General features: G+C 46.3%; 1 protein-coding gene across 1 annotated transcript in view; it reads left to right on the top strand.

Moving 5' to 3' along the window:
- COCH (cochlin) overlaps window positions 1-24177 on the top strand; it is a 90526-nt gene that overhangs the window by 36301 nt on the left and 30048 nt on the right. Inside the window, exons 4-5 of the mRNA XM_088456606.1 lie at window positions 18221-18377; window positions 22637-22770. Coding sequence (XP_088312732.1) covers window positions 18221-18377; window positions 22637-22770 — 291 coding nt within the window. The remainder of the gene's footprint in view (window positions 1-18220; window positions 18378-22636; window positions 22771-24177) is intronic.

Below are 24177 nucleotides of genomic sequence, written 5' to 3'. Positions count from 1 at the left end.
AATTGCGTATACACACCATCAACCACTAATTGTCTCAAGATTTCAGCATCATAGTCACACCAGTTTTGTATGACGATAGCACCCCCCTTGTCTGCAGGCCGAATTACCACATCAAGATTCTCCTTGAGCAAACGAAGAGCCCTTTTCTTATCAAGGGACAAATTATCATATACTTTTGACTGTGTTCTAGATGACATGTCACCGTACTTAAATCCGCCTCCTTCACCTTCTTGTATCCCCCATGCCGTGGATGCGGTCGCCGGATCTTATAACGCTTAAATCCGGTGGTATCTGTTCCTGATCCGGACATTGCGCTAAAACATTCCTGTTGGACAATTGTGGGCCTTCATTTAAATCAGTATCAGAGGTAGAGATGGAGGACCCCGATTCTATAGGAAAGGGAGGTGGACGTCTATATGGTCTATCTGGGGCCTTGTTCTCAATTGGGAATTATCGCCAAGTAGCCATCGATACACAGTATGATTTTGGTAATCTTACGTAACTGTGGGCAGTTTTTTTCTTTGAAGGAAGTGAGATCCCTTTTGCACGATTCCACTTGGTTTTGCAATCTCTCTAACCAGTTAGTCCCTTTATCCTCCTTAAGTGTGGGCAATGTTGTGATACTCAATTGTTCAATTTCAATTTTGACCTTTTGTAATTCACCCCCAACTTCTTCAATGACAAGGACCATTAGGTCCAATGAACACTTATTAAGAACTGAACACCACCTACTGCAGAAAACCAGGTTGTTTCTTCCCAAGGTATGTATGTTGTGGATCCTAAAGCCTCGTGGAATCTGCTTGCGATGGAGGTATTCAGACAAGAATTGCCCATGTAGGAGGAGGTCTATTTCTCTTTTCTGTAGTCTTAATAGATGATAAACAGATCAGCAGACATCTCAGCCGGCAATGTGGTAAAGTCAAGCTTGTCAAACAAGACTCTATTAATCTCATCATCTGTGAATGAGAGGGCTTCGCTTTCAGCTTGAGAAAGCAATCCTTCATCAAGTAAACCTGTTCCTCCATGAGAATGTAAAATTCTAGATTCTTGGTTGTTGTCAAATATGTTGTAAACCAAAACAGGCTCAAACGATGAGAAAATAAATATAGAGTAGAATTAGCTAGAGAAAAATAATTAAAAAAATAGTTGAAGGAAATTGCTAAAAATGTCAGATTGTGCCTTATGTCACAATAATCGGCAATTCACAATGACGGGTGTCAGGAAAGGTACACACTAACATATGTCAATGCCCCCATATAAATATCCAAAGTTGTTCTGCACTCACATCAAGTAAAACATCTTCGGTTGGAATTGTATGTATTTGGGCCCTCATTCAGAGCCACTCGCAAGCGGGCGCACGTACGTTAGGCGTACGTACAAAATTATTTAAATTCAATGGCTCGCTCGTATTTTCGTTCGCATCTAAAATTCCTCCCTAAACTCAGGCGACCCCTCCTCTAACTAACGAGTGTGCGAAATAGCGAGCGTACATCCCCGAAATGGCTTGAAGGGAACGCACGCACAAGTGAAACCGGAAGTGGCCTTGTCAGATGTCGATTACCTGCTCCTTTATTCTGCCTACCTCCCTCAATCGTATCATGCCAATCAATGTATCAATTAGCTTAATTGTTTGTTTTTTTTCAACACAATGCAAGAAACTTTACTCTTGTCCGTGTTTGTGCTAACCCGCAGAATACGTACGGGTGGAACATTCACTTTTATTGTTCAAAAAACATGTGAACCACAATTAAACAATTGTTCTATTGCTGTGGATCCCCGCATATTTCCCGGGGTTCATTTCTTTTTTTAAATTTGCAAACGCATGTCACTGCATCAAGCCTATCATAACTCTCCAGAGATTTCTGGCCCTGTTGAACACATGACTCATACACTAACCAATAAAATTGCTCCTGTTAATTTCCAAAATACATTAGCCAATCAGAAATTTTTTGCACACTTTATCAAAAATGTTTTGTATGAAAAACTCCATTGCCATCATGAGAGCCTCCGCATTCACCAGGCGCGAGCTGCTGGTGCTCACGGAGGTGATGGATCGCCGTATCACCAGCCAGCCTCCACCCATCACCAACCGGCAGAAGCGCTCCGCGTATGCGGAGGCACGGTCCCGCCTGCGGTCCTTAGGTTCACGCCGCAACATCGGGCAGCTGGAGCGCAGGTGGTCAGACCTGCAACGGCGAACGCCCCGCTTGCTGGCATGCTTTCGCATGCAGATACTGGAAAGTAAGTGTTATGTATTGTGGTTTTCATGTTTGTGTTTGTGGGGCAAACTGCATGTGCATGTTTTCCTGTCTGTCCTATTTATTATTTGTCCTCATATCTGCGTGTGCATGTTTTCCTGTCTGTCGTATTTATTATTTGTCCTCATATCTGCGTGTGCATGTTTTCCCTCTATTTCTGTTTTTTTCATTCTACTCCTATTTGCATGTTTTTTGTTGGTGTTTTTTGGTGTTTTATTTGGGCCCCGGATTTGGCCAGAAACTAACCTCAATTTGTTTGACATATTTTAGGTGGACAGCCAAGACTACGCCGTCACCGTCCGGCCAGATGGCGTTCCCGGCCACTATCCCCAACCCCCAGCCAACACTCCACCCCAAATATTTCCCCTATACCCCACTCCTCCCCAGCCTTCCCAGACCCTCTCCCGGAACTGTCGGGCCTCATTCCCCTCCATCCCACTTCCCCCTCTCCTCCACCCACCCCTCTTCCAATTACCCCCTCCCCGGAGTCTGTCATTACCCCTCCCCGTTCTTTGGGGAATGAAGGCTCCTCCAAGGAAGAACATGGAGGGACTTCCGGAGCTCCCGTTTTGGCTCCCGGTATGTTTTTCTTTCGCATTTTTTTTAAGCACAAACTGTTTGTATGTAATCATGTGTCGTGCCTTTATTCGTGATTTTTGGGTTTACTTTTGGTGATTTAGCAGTTTGCCTTTACCTCTTCCTGCTGGTTTCAACATACACATATCACACCTGTGGGAATTTGTACATAGGCCTTGTATTTTTGGCAGCACCCCCTTTTTGTTTTGGTTTCTTTTTTTTAGGTTTAGGAGTGATTTCGTTGGGTTTTTTTTTAATGTGGCTTCCCTATTGTTTTATTAATCCACACACTTTTCTCACCCACAGAGGAACAGAGGCGTCGGCAAGAGGTGGTCGAATGTGTTGGCCAGATGCGCCAACATGTCATTGGCGTTCTTGTGGGCCTTGACCGGCTGTCTGGCATCCTTCGCCAGTAGTTTTTTTTGTTTTTTTTCATTTTATAAATAAATTGTTGATTTCGAATATACGTTCTGGCTCATTCTTTTTTTCCAAAACAAAAAAAAAATTCCCTGACATAAATTGACTGTTCCTGCAAGGATTTCCCTTTTTTAAAAGTTAGATTGTGTTTTGTATTTGTATGTAAAACAGCCACAAGAAACACAGAACAGTAACAATGTCATTTCCCTTTTTGGGTGTAGTGTCAATTAGATATTTCTACATTTTACAGGTTCCTAGTTGGTGTGCAAGCTGCTTAGGCCAATCTTCCAAATCCAAAGGTTTGGACAGGCTTCCTTTTGGTGTGGGTTGGGAACCTGAAAACATATTTCAGTTTACATCAACTGGTGTCAGTACTGGATTACCCCTTAGTCAAATGTAAGGTGTGTTAACCTTGTTACACTTGCTGTTAACGTCCAAAAAAAGGAAGACCATTTCACTCTCCAAACATTTATTCACAACATAAATGAGAAATCAAAGTGGTCACTCCCTCAAAAAAAAACACAGTGATAAACTCAAATACAACACATACAAATAAAATATTTAAATTAAAAAAACAATCAAGAACTGGTTGACGAAGGACCATGCCAACATGATTCCACAAACATGGCGTTGCGATATGGGTTCCAGAATATATGCCCCAAATCACCAGATCCAGGTTTGGTAAGGGTAGCAGGAAGTAGTGAGTGTTGGAGTGCCAAAGATTATGTGAACAAACAGAAGATGGAGAAAAAAATACAAATAAATTAGATGTTCGCAAACAAACACAAACACATTAGGTATAAACACTGTAGTTTTGGTCAAGCTTACCTAAAAAATCTGGCCACCACATCATCGCGTATGGCCCCCCCACATACTGACCTCCGACCAACCTCGGGGGGGCCATCCTCAGGTAAGGCATCCTCTGGCTGCATTGGGACACCACTCCTTATGGCGATGTTGTGAAATATCCCACACAGGACCACAATTTTCGACACCATATCCGGCAAATACATGAGCTCGCCACCAGAGTGGTGGAGGCATCTGAATCGGCCTTTTAAAAGGCCGATACAGCGCTCCACCACTTGCCTGGTGGCTGTAAGTGCGGAATTATACTCACTTTGTGGGCCTGGTGTGGGAGCCAAATAAGGAGTGAGCAGCCAGGACATGCAAGGGTATCCACTGTCTCCTGTGAAAAATAAGAGACAACATCAGGAACACTGTGTATCAAGCTTAACATTGTTATGTACTAAAGGTCTCCACTTACCCAGAAGCCACGCATCAACAGCTTGTAGGTTGGTTAATTTCTGCCATATCCCTGATTGCCGGATGACGAAGGAGTCATGTGCACGTCCTGGTAATTTAGCATTCAGGGACAGGATCTGGAGGGAGGCATCACATACCACCATTACATTCAGGGAGTGATAGTGTTTCCTGTTTCTAAATATTGCCTCCAGCCGTGCTGGAGGCTGAAGTGGTATGTGAGTACCATCCACAACCCCTATGATGTGTGGGAAGCCAGCTATTTGGTAAAAATTGGCTTTGGCCACACTAAGGGCACCCATATCCAAAGGCATTTGAATAAAATGATGGAGGTGCTTGAAAAGTGCCTTCATCACTGCCCTCAGGATCCGGGAAAAGGAGGATTGGGAGATGCCCGCCACTATTCCCACCGTTGTTTGAAACGATCCTGAGGCACAGAAATGTAACACCGCCATAAATTGCGTCAGTGGTGGTATTGCTGTTGGACTGTCAATTTGCCGCTCAAGATCACTTTCTATTAATGAGAGAGTGTCTATGATGATTTTGGGAGGTAGACGGTAGCGTCTTAAAACCTCATCATCGGGCATTCCAAAAAGGGTGACACGTGTTCGAAATATCTGGGGCCTTGCATGCCTACGATGCCTACGCCTGGGATGAGATTGAGGTTGGTCGGCTTCCGGGAGCATGGCCAGAACAATCCGCCCCAGATCAACCTGAAATTCAAAGATTTCAAAGTAAGGCTTTTGACCCACCCCAAAACTAGATTAAAACAACTTAGCTTGATGATACCATCCATTGCTGCTTACATGCCGGGGTATTGTCATGATAAGTCCAAACTGAAAATAAACACCAAAATTACTTGACACATTTCACTCTGTGCATTTTTGTTTATAAATTTTGTGCTAGACCAAAGTTAAAATATGCCAAACACCCATTTAGCAAAACCGCAAAGCGACATTTAACACAGTACATCAAAACGGGTCGAAATGTTGGCTCAAAAAGCGAAAGGTAAACCACCAAAAAGTTAGAATGATTATTAAGCTGTTTAAAATGCGCTAATTAGTTCGCTAATACAAGTCACAAGAGTAACTACTAAAAATGCGCTAATTAGTTCGCTAATACAAGTCACAAGAGTAACTACTAAAAATGCGCTAATTAGTTCGCTAATACAAGTCACAAGAGTAACTACTAAAAATGCGCTAATTAGTTCGCTAATACAAGTCACAAGAGTAACTACTAAAAATGCGCTAATTAGTTCGCTAATACAAGTCACAAGAGTAACTACTAAAAATGCGCTAATTAGTTCGCTAATACAAGTCACAAGAGTAACTACTAAAAATGCGCTAATTAGTTTGCAAATACAAGATAAAAAATGGACTTACCAAGAGCAAATATCTAAGATTCAAAATCAAAAGGTCTTTGGGGTCGAAAATAAACAAAATCTAAAATAGAAGAAATTATGGATCCAAAAATTAAAAAATATATGAAACACAATGAAACAACAATTGAACAAAAGTTAGACTTCACAAAACTTACCAAATCAAGAAACGAGGTCCCAAAAATATAAACCAACAAAGATAACGGAAAAAAAAAACGCAAATCTAACCAACAAACGAATCTCCAACAGCCAACTCCTTTCTACGCAATCAATAAACTCCAGCCAAGATAACCTCCAACAATCCAAAAACGCCACCTCGACTTGAGACACACCAAGCCATAAATAGTGTTTCGTTTCCCGCACATGTTAAGGAGGGATCATAGGGCCGCACAATCAATGATGCGGCCGCAAAATAAGGACGCATGTATAAATACGTCACGAAAACACATTCAAATTCTGGTGTATTTCTTGTTTGGACCTCAGACATGGCGACAGACCAGGGAAACAATGCCCAAGAGTCAGGCGGTAAGTCTTTCATGCATTTTGTATCAATGATTAATTTGAAACATAAGATTAGGCAAGTTGTGATTTTGTGAATTCTGTAAATTTACACAAATAGGTGAGGAGGATGACATGGAAGAGGCTGCTGGGCCCAGTATTCCGGCCAAAGCGGCCAAAAAAAAAAGGCAGCCACATTTCACAAGAAAGGAGATGGAGGTTTTGATCCAGAAGTGTGTGGACATCCTGCCACAGGTAGACAGGAATATGAGTCTAAGCCAGAAGTGGAGAATGTGGGAAGAGGTAGCCGTTGCTGTCAATAGGGTGGGTGATTATGTCCGTCTAGCCCGGGATGTCAAACGGCGGTAAGTAAACCCTTGCCCCCCTTAAAAACAAACCCCATTTTAAACCAAAGGATAATGGCTTCCATTTTTCCCCACAGATGGGGCGACTTCAAATATCGCCTAAAGCAAAAACTCGCGGACAGGGCTAGGCATGCAAGAGGGACAGGTGGGGGTCCCACCCCTGTGTCATTGGAGTTGACGGATTTAGAAGAGCTGGCACAGGGGTGTGTGCAGCCTGTGGAGGTGTTTGGCGTGTCCAACATGGATACGGACATGCCAGACTTTGCGGCTCCTCATGTTGGCCCAGGTAAGTATTGTGATGTCACCAACTCTGAAATGCTATTGTGCCAATATGTAGATTCTAATGTGACTCTTTTCTCATTTTTCCAACAGAGACACAGGCGGATGAGTCTGCTCCAGAGGGAAGCCTTGGCCGCAGAATTTCTGCTGGCTCTGCAGGGGAGGAACCAGTACATCCGGCTGAGGACCCTGCAGAAGCCAGTCCAGGGCGTGCCCCCTCGCAGGCAGTGGGCCTCCTCACAGAACTCAATTTCAAATCGGATTTCCATACGGAGATTCTGCAGAGGATGGACGCCAGTCTGATACGGGTGGCTGAGGCCCTGGAGCAAAATGCTGCGGCCAACGTGACCATTGGTCAGGCCCTGGCGGAAAATACCAGGGCCAACATCCGCATCGCCGATGCCCTGGAGCAGCTCGTTCGCCAGCACATGGTGGAGCCGACCTCCCTTCCTGCCGGAACATCAGGATCCTCCACCTCTGGCACAACATCAAGCAATCCTCCAAATGTGCCTAGCCCTGTGCCTAGTCCAGAGGCCACAACATCTGCCTCTGGACAGGCCAGCCCGATGGCATCCCGGACCCGGTCTGGCGCCCACCCTCCCCCATCCAAACGGGCGAAAAAACGGTGACAGCAATGGCGACTTTTCCCACACTCCTTCTGTGCTTGGCTCATATTCCTTTCTGGTCAAAACTTCCCTCTCCTTTCTTGTGAAATGTTTTTAATTTATTTTTGTACGTTTATGTTAGCAGTTATTGATTATTTATTTTTGTTAAAAAGTATCTTTGCCAGAAAAAAAGAAAACAAAATATTATGCCAATTGGTTTGTGTTTAAACAATAAATTTATGATAAAAATCTGACATTGTATTGTGACATTATTGTACAAATGGGTTACATTTAATCCTGGCCCTAAAGGCAAAAACTGACACAAAAAACCATTTCATTTTTAAAAAAAAAAGGCCTCTTGAAGGAACGTTTAAAAAATCACATAACGATGCAAATTCCACAGTAAAAAAAAAAAGGGGAGCTAATTAAAACATGATGACATTATTGTCACAATAGGCCATAAACAACAAATTGAGGCCAAAAAAAACCCCAAAAAATGTACGCCAATTGATTGTGTAATCCTGACATTAGCAGGTATGATTTCCACCTGCGTACGGTTTTGTGCTATCCCAATAAACTGCTTTCCAAACACATACCAAGCCGGTTTTCAATACAACACTAATTGCTTTTGTGACCACCCGCGATTAATCGCTGCAACATCATGGAGTCCCGGGACGGAGGAGAAGGCCATCGCCAATGTGGTCGAGTAATCCAGACCCTAAACTGTGCGAGCATTTTGAAGGGAAAGAGGATGTTCCAGTGACGTATGTGACGGTCCGAACACATTTGACGTTCGCATCTGCTAATGTATGTACGCCCCAAAAACGCCTCACCACGCCTGCGTTTTTCCATCTCCACCCCCGTCAACACCCAAAAACGCCCTGTTCTGTCAATCACATTTGACATGTCACTTCCTGTACGCTATTTTAGGAATGAGAGAAAAAAAGCTCGCAATCTGCCGTACGCACATGCGCAGTGTAACACCGACGCATGCGCGGTTAGTCAACATCGGAACGCAGCGAGCGTACTGTTGGTAACGTGCGGCTCTGAATGAGGGCCTTTGTCTGCTAATATCCAGGCTCCAATACTGTTTAATTTCCTTATACATAGTATTCTTTTTGTGGGGGTTTTTTGTATTTGGATTGGGTAGTGTCTAGCTTTATTTAGACACCACTCCCACTAACAGTGGACAGCATGCGTGCCGGGCTGGAACGCAGAAGTATCGTATGATACTGGGGTCGGATTTTATTAGAGGCAGCCTGTCTTCGCTAATTAGCGCTTCCGGTTGTGACGACTTTTAGCTGGGCCAGCGTGTATTAATTTAATTCCGATCCTATGCTGAGGTGTCTCCATTGACGGTGTCCTGTAAGGCTGGTGCACATGTCTCTCCAGATAGAGACCCTGGGCCTGATTCAGACCCGTTCGCTGCCGGAGGCAGTTCGCAGGTCTGATGGGCATTTTTTTTTCTTTTCAGGCCGCTCGCTAAGCTGTGGGTGACCACCCACAGCTTTTGCGATCGGCCAGGAGCCCTTTGCGATTATCGCGACCATCGGGTTTGCGAGGAGACCCTGTGGTAGGGTCTCAGCTCTCGCAAACCCGAGTGGACTCCCTGCTCTAATAGAGCAGGAAGTCCACTACTGGCATTAGGGCCGCCCACAAACGCCAGGCGTTCCTAAGTGAACGCCTGCGTTTGTGCAGCCACCCCCCCTCCCCGCCTAAAAAACGGGGCAAGCTGTCTTGCAGCGAGACCCGTAGCGACGGAGCAGCCATCGCTGGACGGGTCTCGTGCATGCGCACGCCGGAGGCGGCACATGGGCAGTGGGGAACCATCGACCCGCTTGCGAGCTGGTCTGAATCAGGCCCTCTGTCTTCTACAGGTATGATTGTCATACTTTTTTTCCTGTATGTGCCTTTAATATGTAGACCTCGATGGTTACCAATGTCATTTACCTTGTATTTGCAGATATATTTTTGCATAGGATATCTGCCTTTGGATCTCTGTCCATTTAATCAGTTGTCAAGGTATATTCTGTAGTAAGTCGTGCATATAAACTTATGTCATTTTGTTAGCTATTATGTTAAATACACTATCGTTGGTTTATTGTTGTTATTTATTATTTCTTGTTTAAGCTTTATTCCATTGGGACTTGATTCACACTATGGCCCGTATTCAATATTGGAGCGAAAAGTCTGTGCTGGACTTTTCGCTCCACCTTCGAGATTTTCTGGGGATAAAGTATAGGGTGCTTGCCCGCTTTATCCTCGTATTCAATTTGGAGCCGGCGAAAACAGGAGCCTGCGGAAAGGTAAGTATCGGGAAAAATAGGATAATTTTCGGGAATTCATCCTGGGGCGCCCTAATGATGTCCAGACATGGGGGATCACTGTGGGGGATGCAATCAGGAAGTCAGCTGACATTATACCGACAGCCGGCTTCCCGACTGTCTTATCCCAGCGATGGTTTAATGACCGGCGTCTAGATGTAGACGCCACTCATTTCACCGACGCCGGGAGACCGGCGCCCGGCATCCTGATCGAAGGATGCCGTGGGGGGTGGGAGGGTTAGGTTTAGGGCTCCCGGGGGGACTTAGGGTTAGGCACCCCCCCGGGAGGTTAGGGTTAGGCTAGTGGGAGGGAGGGTTAGGGTTAGGCACCCCGGGGGGAGGTTAGGGTTAGGCACCCCCCCGGGGGACTTAGGTTTAGCCAGTGGGGAATGGGGGGGGGTTAGGTTTAGGCACTTAGAGGGGGGATTAGGGTTAATCACTTGTGGGGGAGGTTAGGGTTAGGCACCCCTAAGGGAGAGTTAGGGGGGTAGGTTAGGTTAGTTTATACTTACCTGGGGACGATCAGGATTTCCGGCCCTGTCGGGCTGCCGCTGCCGGGATCAGTTCCACTGTCGGCCTGATGCTGCCGGGAATCAAACTGCCAGCCATGCGGCCGGCAGTATTACATAACGATTCCCACTGTGGGTACCCCCGTTTAGCCCTGCAGAATGTGTTCTGCATTTTTAAATAGCCGCGGCAGGTGTTTTTTTCCCCAACATTGAAGAAGTGATGCAGAAGAGCACTTAGGTTTTTTTTTTCATTTTTAAAAGTGTTCCCATCAAATTTGGGGTACATGAAAATGGGTACTAGCATATTTTTAAGTCCCAACTAAGTTTTAAAAAAATCAGCAAAAATGCACCTGCTGCTACTAGCCTATTCTAGAAAACACCTGCGGCATACTTACAGAATACCCCTGAACCTATTTCTCTATTTTTAAACGCTGTTCCCCATTTTTTTATTTTTTTTTTTACCCCAAAATTTAAATATTTTTTTGGGGGTGTCCCTATTTTTTTATTTTATTTTTTACTTTTTTTGACACAGTTCATTTTTAGGAGCTATTCCCAGTGGTGCAGGCTATTTTTTTTAAAGCCTGCACCCCTAAACCCCAATTCTGCACTTTTTTTCGCCATGTAAAACATGGTGAAAACTTATCCCCGTTTTTTTCAAAGACTTTTCGCACCAGCGAAAAGTCTTTGAAATTGAATACGGGGATAATTGAAACATGCGAAAATGACGTCATCAGTGATAATTTATTGCCGATTCCGACTTTTCGCAACCAAAATACACCTGGTATTATATTTCTGGCTATATAGCACGTTATGCGGTGCCCAGGGTGTATGTGTGCACCGTTCCTGTAGGTGTCTGTGCACGTTTTTACTCACATTCATTTTCTTATGATTATATATTGGAGCCTGGCAGACATTGTCAATTGTTCTCTCTTTGGCCCTCATTCAGAGCCGTACGCTCTGAGCAGAGCGCACGCTCTGAATGAGGGCCGCCCTCCATAATTATGGAGCGTCCTCCTGGACGCTCGTATAGCTGTGGGTCACCACCCACAGCCTATACGAGCGTGCAGTTTGATGGCCGCGATGGTCTTGACCATCGCGACCATCGCCACTGCGAGCCGGAGCCTGCGGTTGAGTTTTTCAACCGCAAGGCCCGGAGTGATTTTGGCTCTATCAGAGCCAAAATCACTCCCACTGACATCACTAGTGATGTCAGTGGGCCGGCTTCTGACGGTAGGCGTTCCCTTGGGAACGCCCCCGTCAGGGAGGCACGCCTCCGGCACGCCCACCAAAGGGGGCGTGCTGTCAATCAACATCGACAGCACGCCCCCTTTGATCAGACAAAACGAGCGAAGGAAAGTCCTTCGCTCGTCGCGTCTGGCGTATGCGCACGACGGAGCTCCCGCCGTCGTGCGCATGCGCAGTGCACAACATCGACCCACTTGCGAGCGTACAGCCGCTTGCGAGTGGGTCTGAATCAGGCCCTTTGTCCAGAGATCTAAATATTGTTACTTATGTGGTTGGCTTCTTTGAGCCATTAACTTAGGTCTTGATAAAGGTTCGATCTGGAACCGAAACGTCGACCAGACCTGTGGCTATATTTATTCACACATGATGAACTATAATTACCAATAAAGGACAAATAATACTTTAATTGGCGAGTGCTTCCTTCCTCTCTGGAAATTTGTTAATTATGTGTATATTTATGTATAATGAAATTGTCTATTTAAAACACAACTGTTCTTGATTGTCTATTAGCACTATAGACATCCATTTTTGTAATTGAACAGAAATGTATGTGGTCATAGTAAACCATCCTCCAGTATGACCATGTAAAGATGGACATCGGAAGCTGATGGTTGGAAACCATCGATATTCCCAATTCAATGGATGTTCTTCCTCCATTGAATTGCGGGACTGCGAGGTTTGCCAGCCTTCGGATGCAGCTCTTTGATACCCACCTGTTGACTCACTGTTCTTTTTCGGCTGCGGACACCCGGAAGTAGTATTCACAGCTCAGCTAAACACGCATGCTATGACTGACTACTTCTGCGCATGCGCAGAGTATAACCATTGATGCTTATACCATTGAATGGTTGTGATGCGATGCTAGTAGCAACTATTCATTTGCTGGGATTCCGATGTCTATCCCTATGACCATGCACAAAGCTCCCTTGTAGACAATTTGAATTTGTGTCACCAATGGGTTACAGTACTTGTATTACCACATCTAGATGTATCCATCTTTTTATCCATCTGCTTTTCAATTATTCTATAAAGGGACCTGGAACATGCACGTGTCCATTTGTCCAGACATCTACCAGGAAACACCATTGAACTAATGGTATCCTGGGGATTGCTGGAGTATCTAAGTTCTAGGCTAAATAGCCTGAGCAAAGGCCAAGTGGGATGGAGTGTCAATCCTGTTTCAAGTTCCAGCAGTAACAGAGCTGAGAGCTATTGGCAGGAAGTGGACAGTGGGGGTGAGAGTCTGGCTGCATTTGTGAGTTGACTTCAACATGGTTCTGGGAAAATTTCCTTTTGTAAAATACCTGGTTCTGGTTTAGCAGTGAATAGGTTACTGGCTTGGTTTCCTGTGATGTGTATGTGTACACAATGTTATTATCCATATTTTACAAGAGCTCAAAGCCAAAACAAATCCAATGAAAATCTAAATCATCTTGGCTCCACCTTTATGGGTTCCTAAAATTTCAGAGATGCAATAAAAAGTAATAAAAATCACTAGATAGTTGCATCAGTTACTTGTTTTGCATAGTTAAACAGAATGATCAATAAAATATGTTCTTATAACATGATCTTGCGGTCACAGCTAATGATTATAGCATTCATTTTGTCGGAGAGAACATGTGGGTTCTCTGCTCTTTACTACAGATTTGCTCCACCATCCCTCTTCATACCTGCAAGTGGCCGATATTATGGATGAGATGGAGGTAGAAAGATATAATAAATAAAATGCAATAGTTTCTGATCAACTATTAGCTTGTTCAGGCTGCAACTGAGGATGCTGAGACTTGGGGAGCGGGCACAGGAACAGATCACAGGGTATATGAACTGTGGGGGCCTGCTACCTGCCACTACCTTCATTTTTTCTTAGTAATCTTCTAGTGTGGGCATCTCTTTGTTATAAAGAGTTTTATAATTTGCCTCTCCCGTTACAACACTTCATGATTGACTCATTTGTGCTCATGCTATTATCAAACCTACTTGGCCTATCCCAGCTGTGACATATTCGCCATATGATGCGAGAAGCCTAGCGCGACTTAGACGCCCCGAAAAGAATACTGTACCATATCATATTCTTCTTAAACTTTTATCTATTAACATCGCAGACGCAGCGAAACATCAGTCACAGTGTACTACAGATGTGACATGAACTGCACAGGAATTTATTTTAAAAACGTACAAAGTCACAGAACTTGGCATGAGAAAAACTGCGAACGCTGCATCGGAGCACTTCTTACACAGATTCAGACACACAGATGTACAGATGTGATGGGATGGGTAGTAGTTTTCAAATATTAGGCCCATAGGATATTAGTGTGAGGGGTCCTTGCTTGGTAGGACTTTGTGTCCAAAGTGAAAAAGTGACCGCTCCAGTAAAGGATTGATTTCCAAACCATTAATGTTTTATTGACATAACATTTTTGAGCAAATAATAAAATGGGGGTTTCCATCAATATAAAATGTTTCGCAGGTTGCTGACCAATTCCTCAGATAATGGAAACTTGTGGGTGGAAGGGCTTTGGAATCCTGAGAATTCTGCTAATATAATTCATTTTGGTTACGGTGTGCAGAGATGCCCACTCTGCTCAGAATCCCATTACTTATTCTAAGACCAAAGTATGGGGGTAATTAATTGCTCTGGTACAGCTGATCCGAAAAGCAGCTGTCCAGCAATTCCTAGTACTGCCACTTTCACCACTAATAGCTAAGTAGCGGTGAAACTTTACACTCACAGGCAGTATATGTGTGCCTGTCCCTCTTTTCCGGGTCTTCTCCCAATAGAGAGGAGCGTGACTCCAGGAACTGACAGCATCTTAAGGTGGTGTCAATTCCCACAATCAAGCTCGCTTGATGAATAAGCAGTGGCCTCATCAGACCACTAATGTTGTGATACTGCTGATCTCTTCAGTGCTAAGCAGCATAAAAGCCTGCCCCAGCAGCCCTGGGCCACCAATAACAGCAAGGAAGACATTGTGCATGTGCTGAGAGCGATAGCTGCTACTGGTGAACACTGATGTAATAGCTGCAGGCAGGAGCCTAGAGGGGCTGGAGCCAGTGGATCTCGTGCTCGTGCCAGGATGCCAGAGATCAGTTTCCCGATGGAACTGTCCCAATGGCCACCGGGAGCACGAGACAGTACCACCTGTGCCTATACCATGCTCCCCTCAGTGGCGCCACAGCCCTGGGTCTCCCCTCTCCCCACTGGGACAATTCGTACTGGCTGCCGACACGCTTCTAGGATTTGCATTCCTCTGTGGAACACAAACCGCAAGCTGTCATCTGCTCTGGCTAGCGTGCACTGCCGGGTGGCGTCTGAAGCGTGGACCACCCTGGACCCCTGCTGTAGCCTCCTTGACATTGGCCCGATTTACCCTGCACCACCTGACGGGCCAGTCTTCTGTGGGGGGTTAGGCCAATTAATGTGGAGACCAATGTGTTTTATTTTTCCTGTAGGCAAGTATGTCTGTATCTCAGTGTACCCCATCCCTGTACTGTCTCTATATCTCAGTGTACTGCATGCCTGCAGTGTCTCTGTATCTCAGTGTACCCCATCCCTGCAGTGTCTCTGTATCTCAGTGTACCCCATCCCTGCACTGTCTCTGTATCTCAGTGTACACAATCCCTGCAGTGTCTCTGTATCTCAGTGTACCCCATCCCTGCAGTGTCTCTGTATCTCAGTGTACCCCATCCCTGCAGTGTCTGTGTATCTCAGTGTGCCGCATCCCTCCACTGTCTGAGTATCTCAGTGTACCGCATGCCTGCAGTGTCTCTGTAACTCAGTGTTCCCTATCCTTGCAGTGTCTGTGTATCTCAGTGTACCCCATCCTTGCAGTGTCTTTGTATCTCAGTGTTCCCCATCCTTGCAGTGTCTCTGTATCTCAGTGTACCCCATCATTGCAATGTCTCTGTATCTCAGTGTTCCCCATCCTTGCAGTGTCTCTGTATCTCAGTGTACCCCATCCCTGTAGTGTCTGTGTACCCCATCCCTGCAGTGTCTCTGTATCTCAGTGTACTCCATCCTTGCAGTGTCTGTGTATCTCAGTGTTCCCCATCCTTGCAGTGTCTCTGTATCTCAGTGTACCCCATCATTGCAGTGTCTCTGTATCTCAGTGTTCCCATCCCTGCAGTGTCTCTGTATCTCAGTGTACCCCATCCCTGTAGTGTCTGTGTACCCCATCCCTGCAGTGTCTCTGTATCTCAGTGTACTCCATCCTTGCAGTGTCTGTGTATCTCAGTGTTCCCCATCTCTGCAGTGTCTCTGTATCTCAATGTTCCCCATCCTTGCAGTGTCTCTGTATCTCAGTGTACCCCATCTCTGCACTGTCTCTGTATCTCAGTGGACCCCATCCTTGCAGTGTCTCTGTATCTCAGTGTACCGCATGCCTGCAGTGTCTGTGTATCCCAATGTACCCCATCCTTGCAGTGTCTGTGTATCTCAGTGTACCCCATCCTTGCAGTGTCTCTGTATCTCTGTGTACCCCATCCCTGCAGTGTCTCTGTATCTCAGTGTACCCCATCCTTGCAGTGTCTCTGTATCTCTGTGTACCCCATCCCTGCAGTATCTTTGTATCTCAGTGTACCCCATCCTTGCAGTGTCTTTGTATCTCTGTGTAACCCATCCCTGCAGTGTCTCTGTAGCTCAGTGTACCCTATCCTTGCAGTGTCTCTGTATCTCTGTGTACCCCATCCTTGCAATGTCTCTATCTCTGTGTACTCCATCTTTGCAGTGTCTGTATATCTCAGTGTACCACATGCCTGCAGTGTCTGTGTATCTCTGTGTACCCCATCCTTGCAGTGTCACTGTATCTCTGTGTACCCCATCCTTGCACTGTCTCTGTATCTCAGTGTACACAATCCCTGCAGTGTCTCTATATCTCAGTGTACCGCATACATGCAGTGTCTGTGTATGTCAGTGTACCCCATCCTTGCAGTGTCTCTGTATCTCAGTGTACCCCATCCTTGCAGTGTCTGTATATCTCAGTGTTCCACATCCTTGCAGTTTCTGTATATCTCAGTGTACCCCATCCTTGCAGTGTCTTTGTATCTCAGTGTTCCCCATCCTTGCAGTGTCTTTGTATCTCAGTGTTCCCCATCCTTGCAGTGTCTCTGTATCTCAGTGTTCCCCATCCCTGCAGTGTCTCTGTATCTCAGTGTACCCCATCCTTGCAGTGTCTTTGTATCTCAGTGTTCCCCATCCTTGCAGTGTCTCTGTATCTCTGTGTACCCCATCCCTGCAGTGTCTTTGTATCTCAGTGTACCCCATCCTTGCAGTGTCTCTGTATCTCTGTGTACTCCATCTTTCCAGTGTCTGACGATCTCAGTGTACCACATGGCTGCTGTGTCTGTGTATCTCTGTGTACCCCATCCTTGCAGTGTCTGTGTATCTCTGTGTACCCCATCCTTGCACTGTCTCTGTATCTCAGTGTACCCCATCCTTGCAGTGTCTGTATATCTCAGTGTTCCCCATCCTTGCAGTTTCTGTATATCTCAGTGTACCCCATCCTTGCAGTGTCTTTGTATCTCAGTGTTCCCCATCCTTGCAGTGTCTTTGTATCTCAGTGTTCCCCATCCTTGCAGTGTCTCTGTATCTCAGTGTTCCCCATCCCTGCAGTGTCTCTGTATCTCAGTGTACCCCTTCCTTGCAGTGTCTTTGTATCTCAGTGTTCCCCATCCTTGCAGTGTCTCTGTATCTCAGTGTACCCCATCATTGCAGTGTCTCTGTATCTCAGTGTTCCCCATCCTTGCAGTGTCTCTGTATCTCAGTGTACCCCATCATTGCAGTGTCTCTGTATCTCAGTGTACCCCATCCCTGCAGTGTCTCTGTATCTCAGTGTACCGCATACATGCAGTGTCTGTGTATGTCAGTGTACCCCATCCTTGCAGTGTCTCTGTATCTCAGTGTACCCCATCCTTGCAGTGTCTGTATATGTCAGTGTTCCCCATCCTTGCAGCTTCTGTATATCTCAGTGTACCCCATCCTTGGAGTGTCTGTGTATCTCAGGGTTTATATCATACTTGCCTACTTTTTGATCCTGGAGAGGAGATGCAGCTGGCTACTTCAGTGGGTGGGGCCGGGTTCTCATTGGCAAGTCCGTAGGGAGGGGGCAGGGCTAAAATGACACGATCGCATCATTTCTGCCCCGCCTCCTCCCTACAGACCTGAGATTCCCAGTATTGCCTTCCGGGAGAGTAGGCATGTATGGGTTATATAGGGGTAGTAGCTTTAAGGAATGTGCGGATCCATCTTAACAAAAAAGATTAGAAACAATATTCTCTTAACAAACAGGTTTTGAGCAGAGAGATGTAATCATTCCCATTTCATTTCCAGGTACAAGCAATGCCCTCTGTAATATATGTGTTAGTCTGTATTTGTATGGGACAGGCCAGGCTACTGTATGTACAACTAAAGTATTATGCAAATAAGATTTATATTAATAAAGTTTCTAAAATACATAATAATAATATCTATAAATAAGCACTGATTTGTTATAGTTCTGTGTTATATGCAGCTCCTGTCCCTGTAACCTGCTCCATGAGAGGAACGGATTTAAAAAAAGAATCAGCTCAAGTACTATGTCCCCCAGGGTGCACAGAGCAGCAGCTTTCCGTATATGGTGATGCAGTGTACGCAGCCGTGACCAGTATTTGTGGTGCCGCAATTCACCGGTACGTCTGATAAATCACTCAGCTCAACTAAGATTATTAACCTTTACTAATATATGTCATGTGCAAGCTGTAACAAGGGCCCCGAGCACCCTGTGCTGCCCCCACCTCCTTTATACATGACGTCATGATGCCGCACAATGGGGGTGGTATTGCCGTCACCCGAAACTGCAGCAGTGCAGAAGGCGCTCCGGGCAGCTGTAATTACGGCAGGGTGTCTGCCTGTAGCATCCTCACTGCTGTCACGATACTGGCTGTAGGTGCCATTCCAGGCACTCTGCTACTCAGAAGCAAGGACCTGTGCTATGTGCGGCTGCAAGGATTGCACATTCCTAGTTATAGCCCTGGTGAGGTGTCTATGGGGCCTATTCACCATGACATAATTATCACTAATATTTTAAACTCGCTTTGAGTTTAAAATATGTTTTGGAGGCATTCATCATGCCTCATTCATCATGCCTCCCTAACAAAAGTATCACTTCCCAAAAGCTGCTCTTTTTGCGGAGTCAGGTTTTCGTAAAAGTGATACTTTTCCCATTTATTTGTGCTGTCTCCGCTCCCAGCCGGCTGCTTTTGCCCTGTGTCTCCCCTCTCCAGCCGCAGCCTGTGCCTCTATATTCTCCCTCTGTGTCTCCTCTCTCTAAGTTCCCCTGCCCGCAGCCTATCCACGGTTTCTCCCCTCTCCCTGCATCTCCCCTCATCCATGGCTGCCTGTTCTACCCGTGTCCCCCCCTCACTGCCCCGACCTCTTATCCGTGTTTCCACAGTGTAAAGACCACCTCTGCATATATTTGTTAATGCAAGTATGGGGGTGATTTAGCATTGTACATAAGTTTGCAAACTCGTGCACATATACATAGTTTCAAGTTTAACTTGTATGTGGAAGTCCTAATCTGGAAAGGCACCCTGCAGCCAGAATCTCTGCAGCAGTGCCACCTGAAGCGTCCTTAGGATGCTTCAGATGGTCACACCACTGCCATTACAGCCCCCAGAAGCATCCTGTGGATGTTCCGGGCATTGCTGTAAGTCCCAGCATTTTTGGTCCCGCCCCTTCGTGTGATGTCACACGGAGGGAGCGTGTCTTGCATCGGGCGCCGGCACAACTTGTGACAGCACTGTGGGGGAGATGTATCATCGGCGACATCACCGATGCGGTACATCCCCCCCGACTTCGCGTACATACCGCGGTTAATTACCGCGGCATGTACCAAGAATATCGCAAAGAACAGCTCTCTCGATGAGAGCTGTCCTTTGCGATGCTGCCAGGCAGAGGGACTTCCGGGTTTAACACACAGAAGTCCTTCTGCGCATGCGCAGAAGGCCGCGGGCCGCGGGGGCTCATGGGAGGGATCCGTCCCAGCCCTGAGCGTTGCGCTAAGAAACCCATAGGCTTCTATTGGGTAACGCCACCTGCTGCTTAATACATACGGGGAATGCGGTAAAACCCCCGAAAACTGCATTTTCGGGGGTTTTACCGCATTTTTGCCGTTAATACATCTCCCCCTGTGTGTGTTATCTTTGTTACCAATAAACCTGCAAGCCTGGTTAAGGACATCTGTGGGGGCTAACCCCTATTTTACATTCCACTGGTAACTATTGCAAGTTGCAACCACCCAGGTTCTACAACAAGGATGGGGAACCTCAGGCTCGGGGGCCGTATTTGGCCCGCGGAATAATTTTTTCTGACACTCTGAGCTTTTTTCTGCTAGCCTCATCTGACTAACAAGGTGCTTAGAATAGCACCCTGCAGCCAGAATCTATGTAACAGTGCCGTCTGGAGAGCACTTAGGACGCATCAGATAGTCACACCGCTGCCCTTACAGCTCCTTTGAGCATTCTCAGAATGCTCCGGGCATTGCTGTAATCACCGGAGATTGTGACCCCGCCCCCGTGTGATGTCACATGGAGAGGGTGTGTCCTGCACCAGGCCTGTGAATAATGTGATATATATCTAAATGGCCCTCGGCAGAAAAAAGGTTCCCCATCCCTGTTCTACAACAATAGTTCATATCAATAGTACCCATCTCAATGCAAGGTCCAATGTGAGCAGTCTGAGAGTAGGGTTATCAGATTTGTAAATGAATATTAAGAGCGCTACTAATAAAAATTGAAAAATAATAAATAATGATGAAACAGTAAAATTATAAGAATTGTGCAACAAAATGAGAAGAAAAGAGGAAAAAAAAGAATTGACATACACCATAGATTGTTTATAGCTCTTTCGAGATAAAATCAGTGGAGACCTGGTGCGGTATGTTTCAACAGTCTTGTCCTGATGGTGATGTGAACCCTGCTGAGCTGGCCGTGAGTGATGACGTCACTCGTGGATGCGATCGCACGAAACGCGTTGGAGGCTGTCAGTGGAGACCACCAGGAACTTTTGCACATCATCTCATACTCAGCTGCGCTTCCCGCACTTGTACCATCACCTGCGGTATCCACGAGTAATGTCATCACTCACGGCCAGCTCAGGCCGGTCACGCTGGGACAGGACGCCAATAGTGACCATCAGTCGGTAGCAATCAACATCCGCGAACCGGGCAAGACGCTTTACCATCAGCAGTCAGCAGTGGCTAGGAGCGCTGGGAAGTAACGCCACAGTTACCATCAGCAGGGATCACATCACCGCCGGGATAAGACTAACGGGACTTGGCTGCCACTTCCATCTCAGGACAGAGGTAGGGAAAGTTAGTATGTGATCCCTTGCACACTGTTGAAACATACCGCACCAGGGTGTAGATGTATGAAGCCCAGAAACGGTATCAGCGCACGTTAAGTGCACTGATACCGTTTCTCCCCGATGTATGATCGGGGGTCTGGGCGGTAAACGGTCAGATCGTCTGACCGTTCGGCCGGCTGTAGCTGTCGTTATCGACAGCTACAGCCTGGCGCTAGCCTTTACCCACAGCAGGGACAGCGCTGTCCCTGCTGTGGCGGCTACCGGCTCCAGGGCTGCACGCGGGGATCTCGCGATACTTGCGAGATCCCGCGCATGCTCAGTGGAGCCGGCCGGGCCTGACACACATCGCATCATCACTAGGCTGATGCGATGTGGTCTGTAGCGGGTAGCGCCGGAGGGGGGAGTTAACGCTCCCCCTCTCCGGCCGGTGAGATGTTCACATATCTCACCGGTAGTGCTTCCTGCTTCGCCTCGGTAAAGAGGCGAAGCAGGAAACGTTATAGCGGCACTTAACGTGCCACTATAATACATCTACCCCACGGTCTCCAATGATTTTATCTCAAAAGAGCTATAAACAATCTATGGTGTATGTCAATTCTTTTTTTTCCTCTTTTCTTCTCATTCTATTGCACAATTCTTATAATTTTATTGTTTTATCATTAATTATTATTTTTAAATTTTTATTAGTAGCGCTCTTAATATTCATTTACATACTTTATTTTATATAGAGCTGCTTCATACTTAGCGAGATTACACTGTATCTGTTCTCAGGGTTATCAGATTTGCCTTCTAAACCCAGGTACATATGAATTAAGCAGGCTGCATGGCTACCTAGCAAATAGTTTGGATTCATGCAGCAAGCATCTATAGTAATTGCAGAGCAGCACATATACCCAGCCAATCTGACCATCCTTCAACAGCCTGATTTCATTACATTTATAACCTGTTTTTTTAGAATAGAAAACTGGGTTGATATACACTGACATTTCATTCACTATGCTAATGAACTATTGGGAGAAATAACAGCTATGGTTATTAACATAGGGTCTGATTCAGCAGTGGACGGAATTGCAAAGCTTTTTCCGGAAATGTAGCCTACCCCTCCCCCAAGCACCACCCCACAAACGCCTCTGTCTATCAAGCAGGCAGAGGCATAGGAGAGCCTGCGTACGATCTAGCTGGACCCATTCTGCACATCCGCAGATTCCCGATAATCGGGAATCTACGTGAATATCACCATCTGCGTCCTCTGCTAAATCAGCCCATATAAAATTTTAATATTGAGTTTAGACCTGGTTTAAATTCTCAGCCTTTGTAATAAAAATAAACATACACATTACTGTGTGTTATGTCATGGTAGGGGTTTACTATGTATATATACGTTTGTATTTATCAGTTCCATTATTTGAAATATGGATTTTCGGTTATATCTTTATTTTATGGCTGTTATGGTATTTTTATTTATCTTAGGGGCCATGATGCTCATTTAGAAGTGACCGCCATTTTGCCCCAAGTGTAAAGTGTAGGCTGCGTAGTACGCTCTTGCACGGTTACACATGTGTAACTTTTCTTCTCTTGCTAGGGGGGTGATCTCTAATAACGGTGGACCAGTGTCGCTTCGTAGACTTCCTGGGCAGCAAAATTATCCAGCAGTCTTTGCCAATGGATTGCAGTCCCAGTCACTCAGCAAATGGTCATCATCATTTTCTGTATCCAGTAAGTAAATGCATGGAGTAGCTTTCAAATGTGCCCAAAAGGCTAATGCATCAAAAAGAGCTTTGTTTGACACTGATAGTTCATCCAGTTCAGAAGACCCCACAGGAGTTTGTGTTACTATTTGTTATGAGAGAGCAGCAGCCGATAAGCACACGGAGTACCCAGAGCACTGGAGGTGCAATGTACAGCAGCATTTAGCTAAACATGAAAAGTCTTACAAAATGTGACTGTCCTTCCTAACAAATGTTCATAATAAATTGGAAGTGATTCAATTGGGGGATGTAATAACGTGACTGGTGGCCGCAAGGCCGCCGGCAGAGCCGTAAGTAAACATTTTGGTGTCCTGTACGAGAGAGAGCATTGGTGCCCCCCCCCCCCCCCCAACCTCAACTGACTACATAGAAAAAAAATCACTAGCAAAAACTCTATCTACTCTTTCTTCTGGGATACCCTCTCATGAGAATTAGCCTCTGCTTCCCTCTCCCCCCCCCACACCTCTCACTACCTGCATCCCTCTTCCACCCACTCCCTGCACCTCAAAGCTTACTTCTCTCTAACACCCCCTGGACCTGACACTACCTTCTTCCATCTCACCCCCTGCACCTCACACTACCTCACCCCCAGTACCTCTCTTGTTCATGTTTGTTGTCCATGCTGACAGGCTGCTTTTCCCCTTCCCAGTCCACTTCCCGCTGGCATTGGGCTCTCTGCGGCTGCTCGGCAGCACCAAGCAGGGACACATCTTTCATCGGCACTGGGACAGAGTATTGGGTCCCAGCGCCAGGGCATGAGGGCAGATGCGGCAGCAGTTTAAACCAATCGCAGTACAGACCGGCATCCAATCAGAAGCAGCTGCGTGGCTGCTTCTGATTGGCTGCCAGTCCGCAAGCCATGATTCGCTAGCGACTGGTACCAAATTTAAAAGGCCACCGCAGAGGCAAGGCTGCTGGCATGTGTCATGTCAGATTGTGGTGGGCGGCCGGCTCCGCCCTTGGGACAGTGGCGCTCTGTGTGGTGGCACCGGCCACACCACCATAGCTACGGCCCTGGCCGCCGGTCACAATCCCGACTGCTGAATGCCGGCAAAGGATTCATGATAGGCTTGAAAATACAGCCACCTATCATAATCCCGATGCCGGAATCCAGGAGGACGCTTGCCCGAACGAGGTAGGTATAGGCTGCGCATCCTGTTAGCCGCGGGGGGGAAGGTTAGATTTATGGTAGTTAGTGGGTTAGTGTTAGGGTTTTTTTTGGGGGGGGGTGGTTAGTATTAGGCACCCCTAGGGGGGAGGGATAGGGTTAGGCACCCCCAGGCAGAGGTTGGCATTAGGCACCTCCCCGGGAGGGTTAGGTTTAGGGAGGGTTAGTGTTAGGCACCCCCGGGGGGGAGGTTAGGGTTAGGCACTA

The sequence above is a fragment of the Taudactylus pleione genome, unplaced genomic scaffold (assembly GCF_031769625.1).
Source record: "Taudactylus pleione unplaced genomic scaffold, aTauple2 ptg000707l, whole genome shotgun sequence".
Classification (NCBI taxonomy): Eukaryota; Metazoa; Chordata; class Amphibia; order Anura; family Myobatrachidae; genus Taudactylus; species Taudactylus pleione.
Note: the sequence above shows the minus strand (reverse complement) of the source record. Positions and strands in the feature narration are given on the sequence as shown.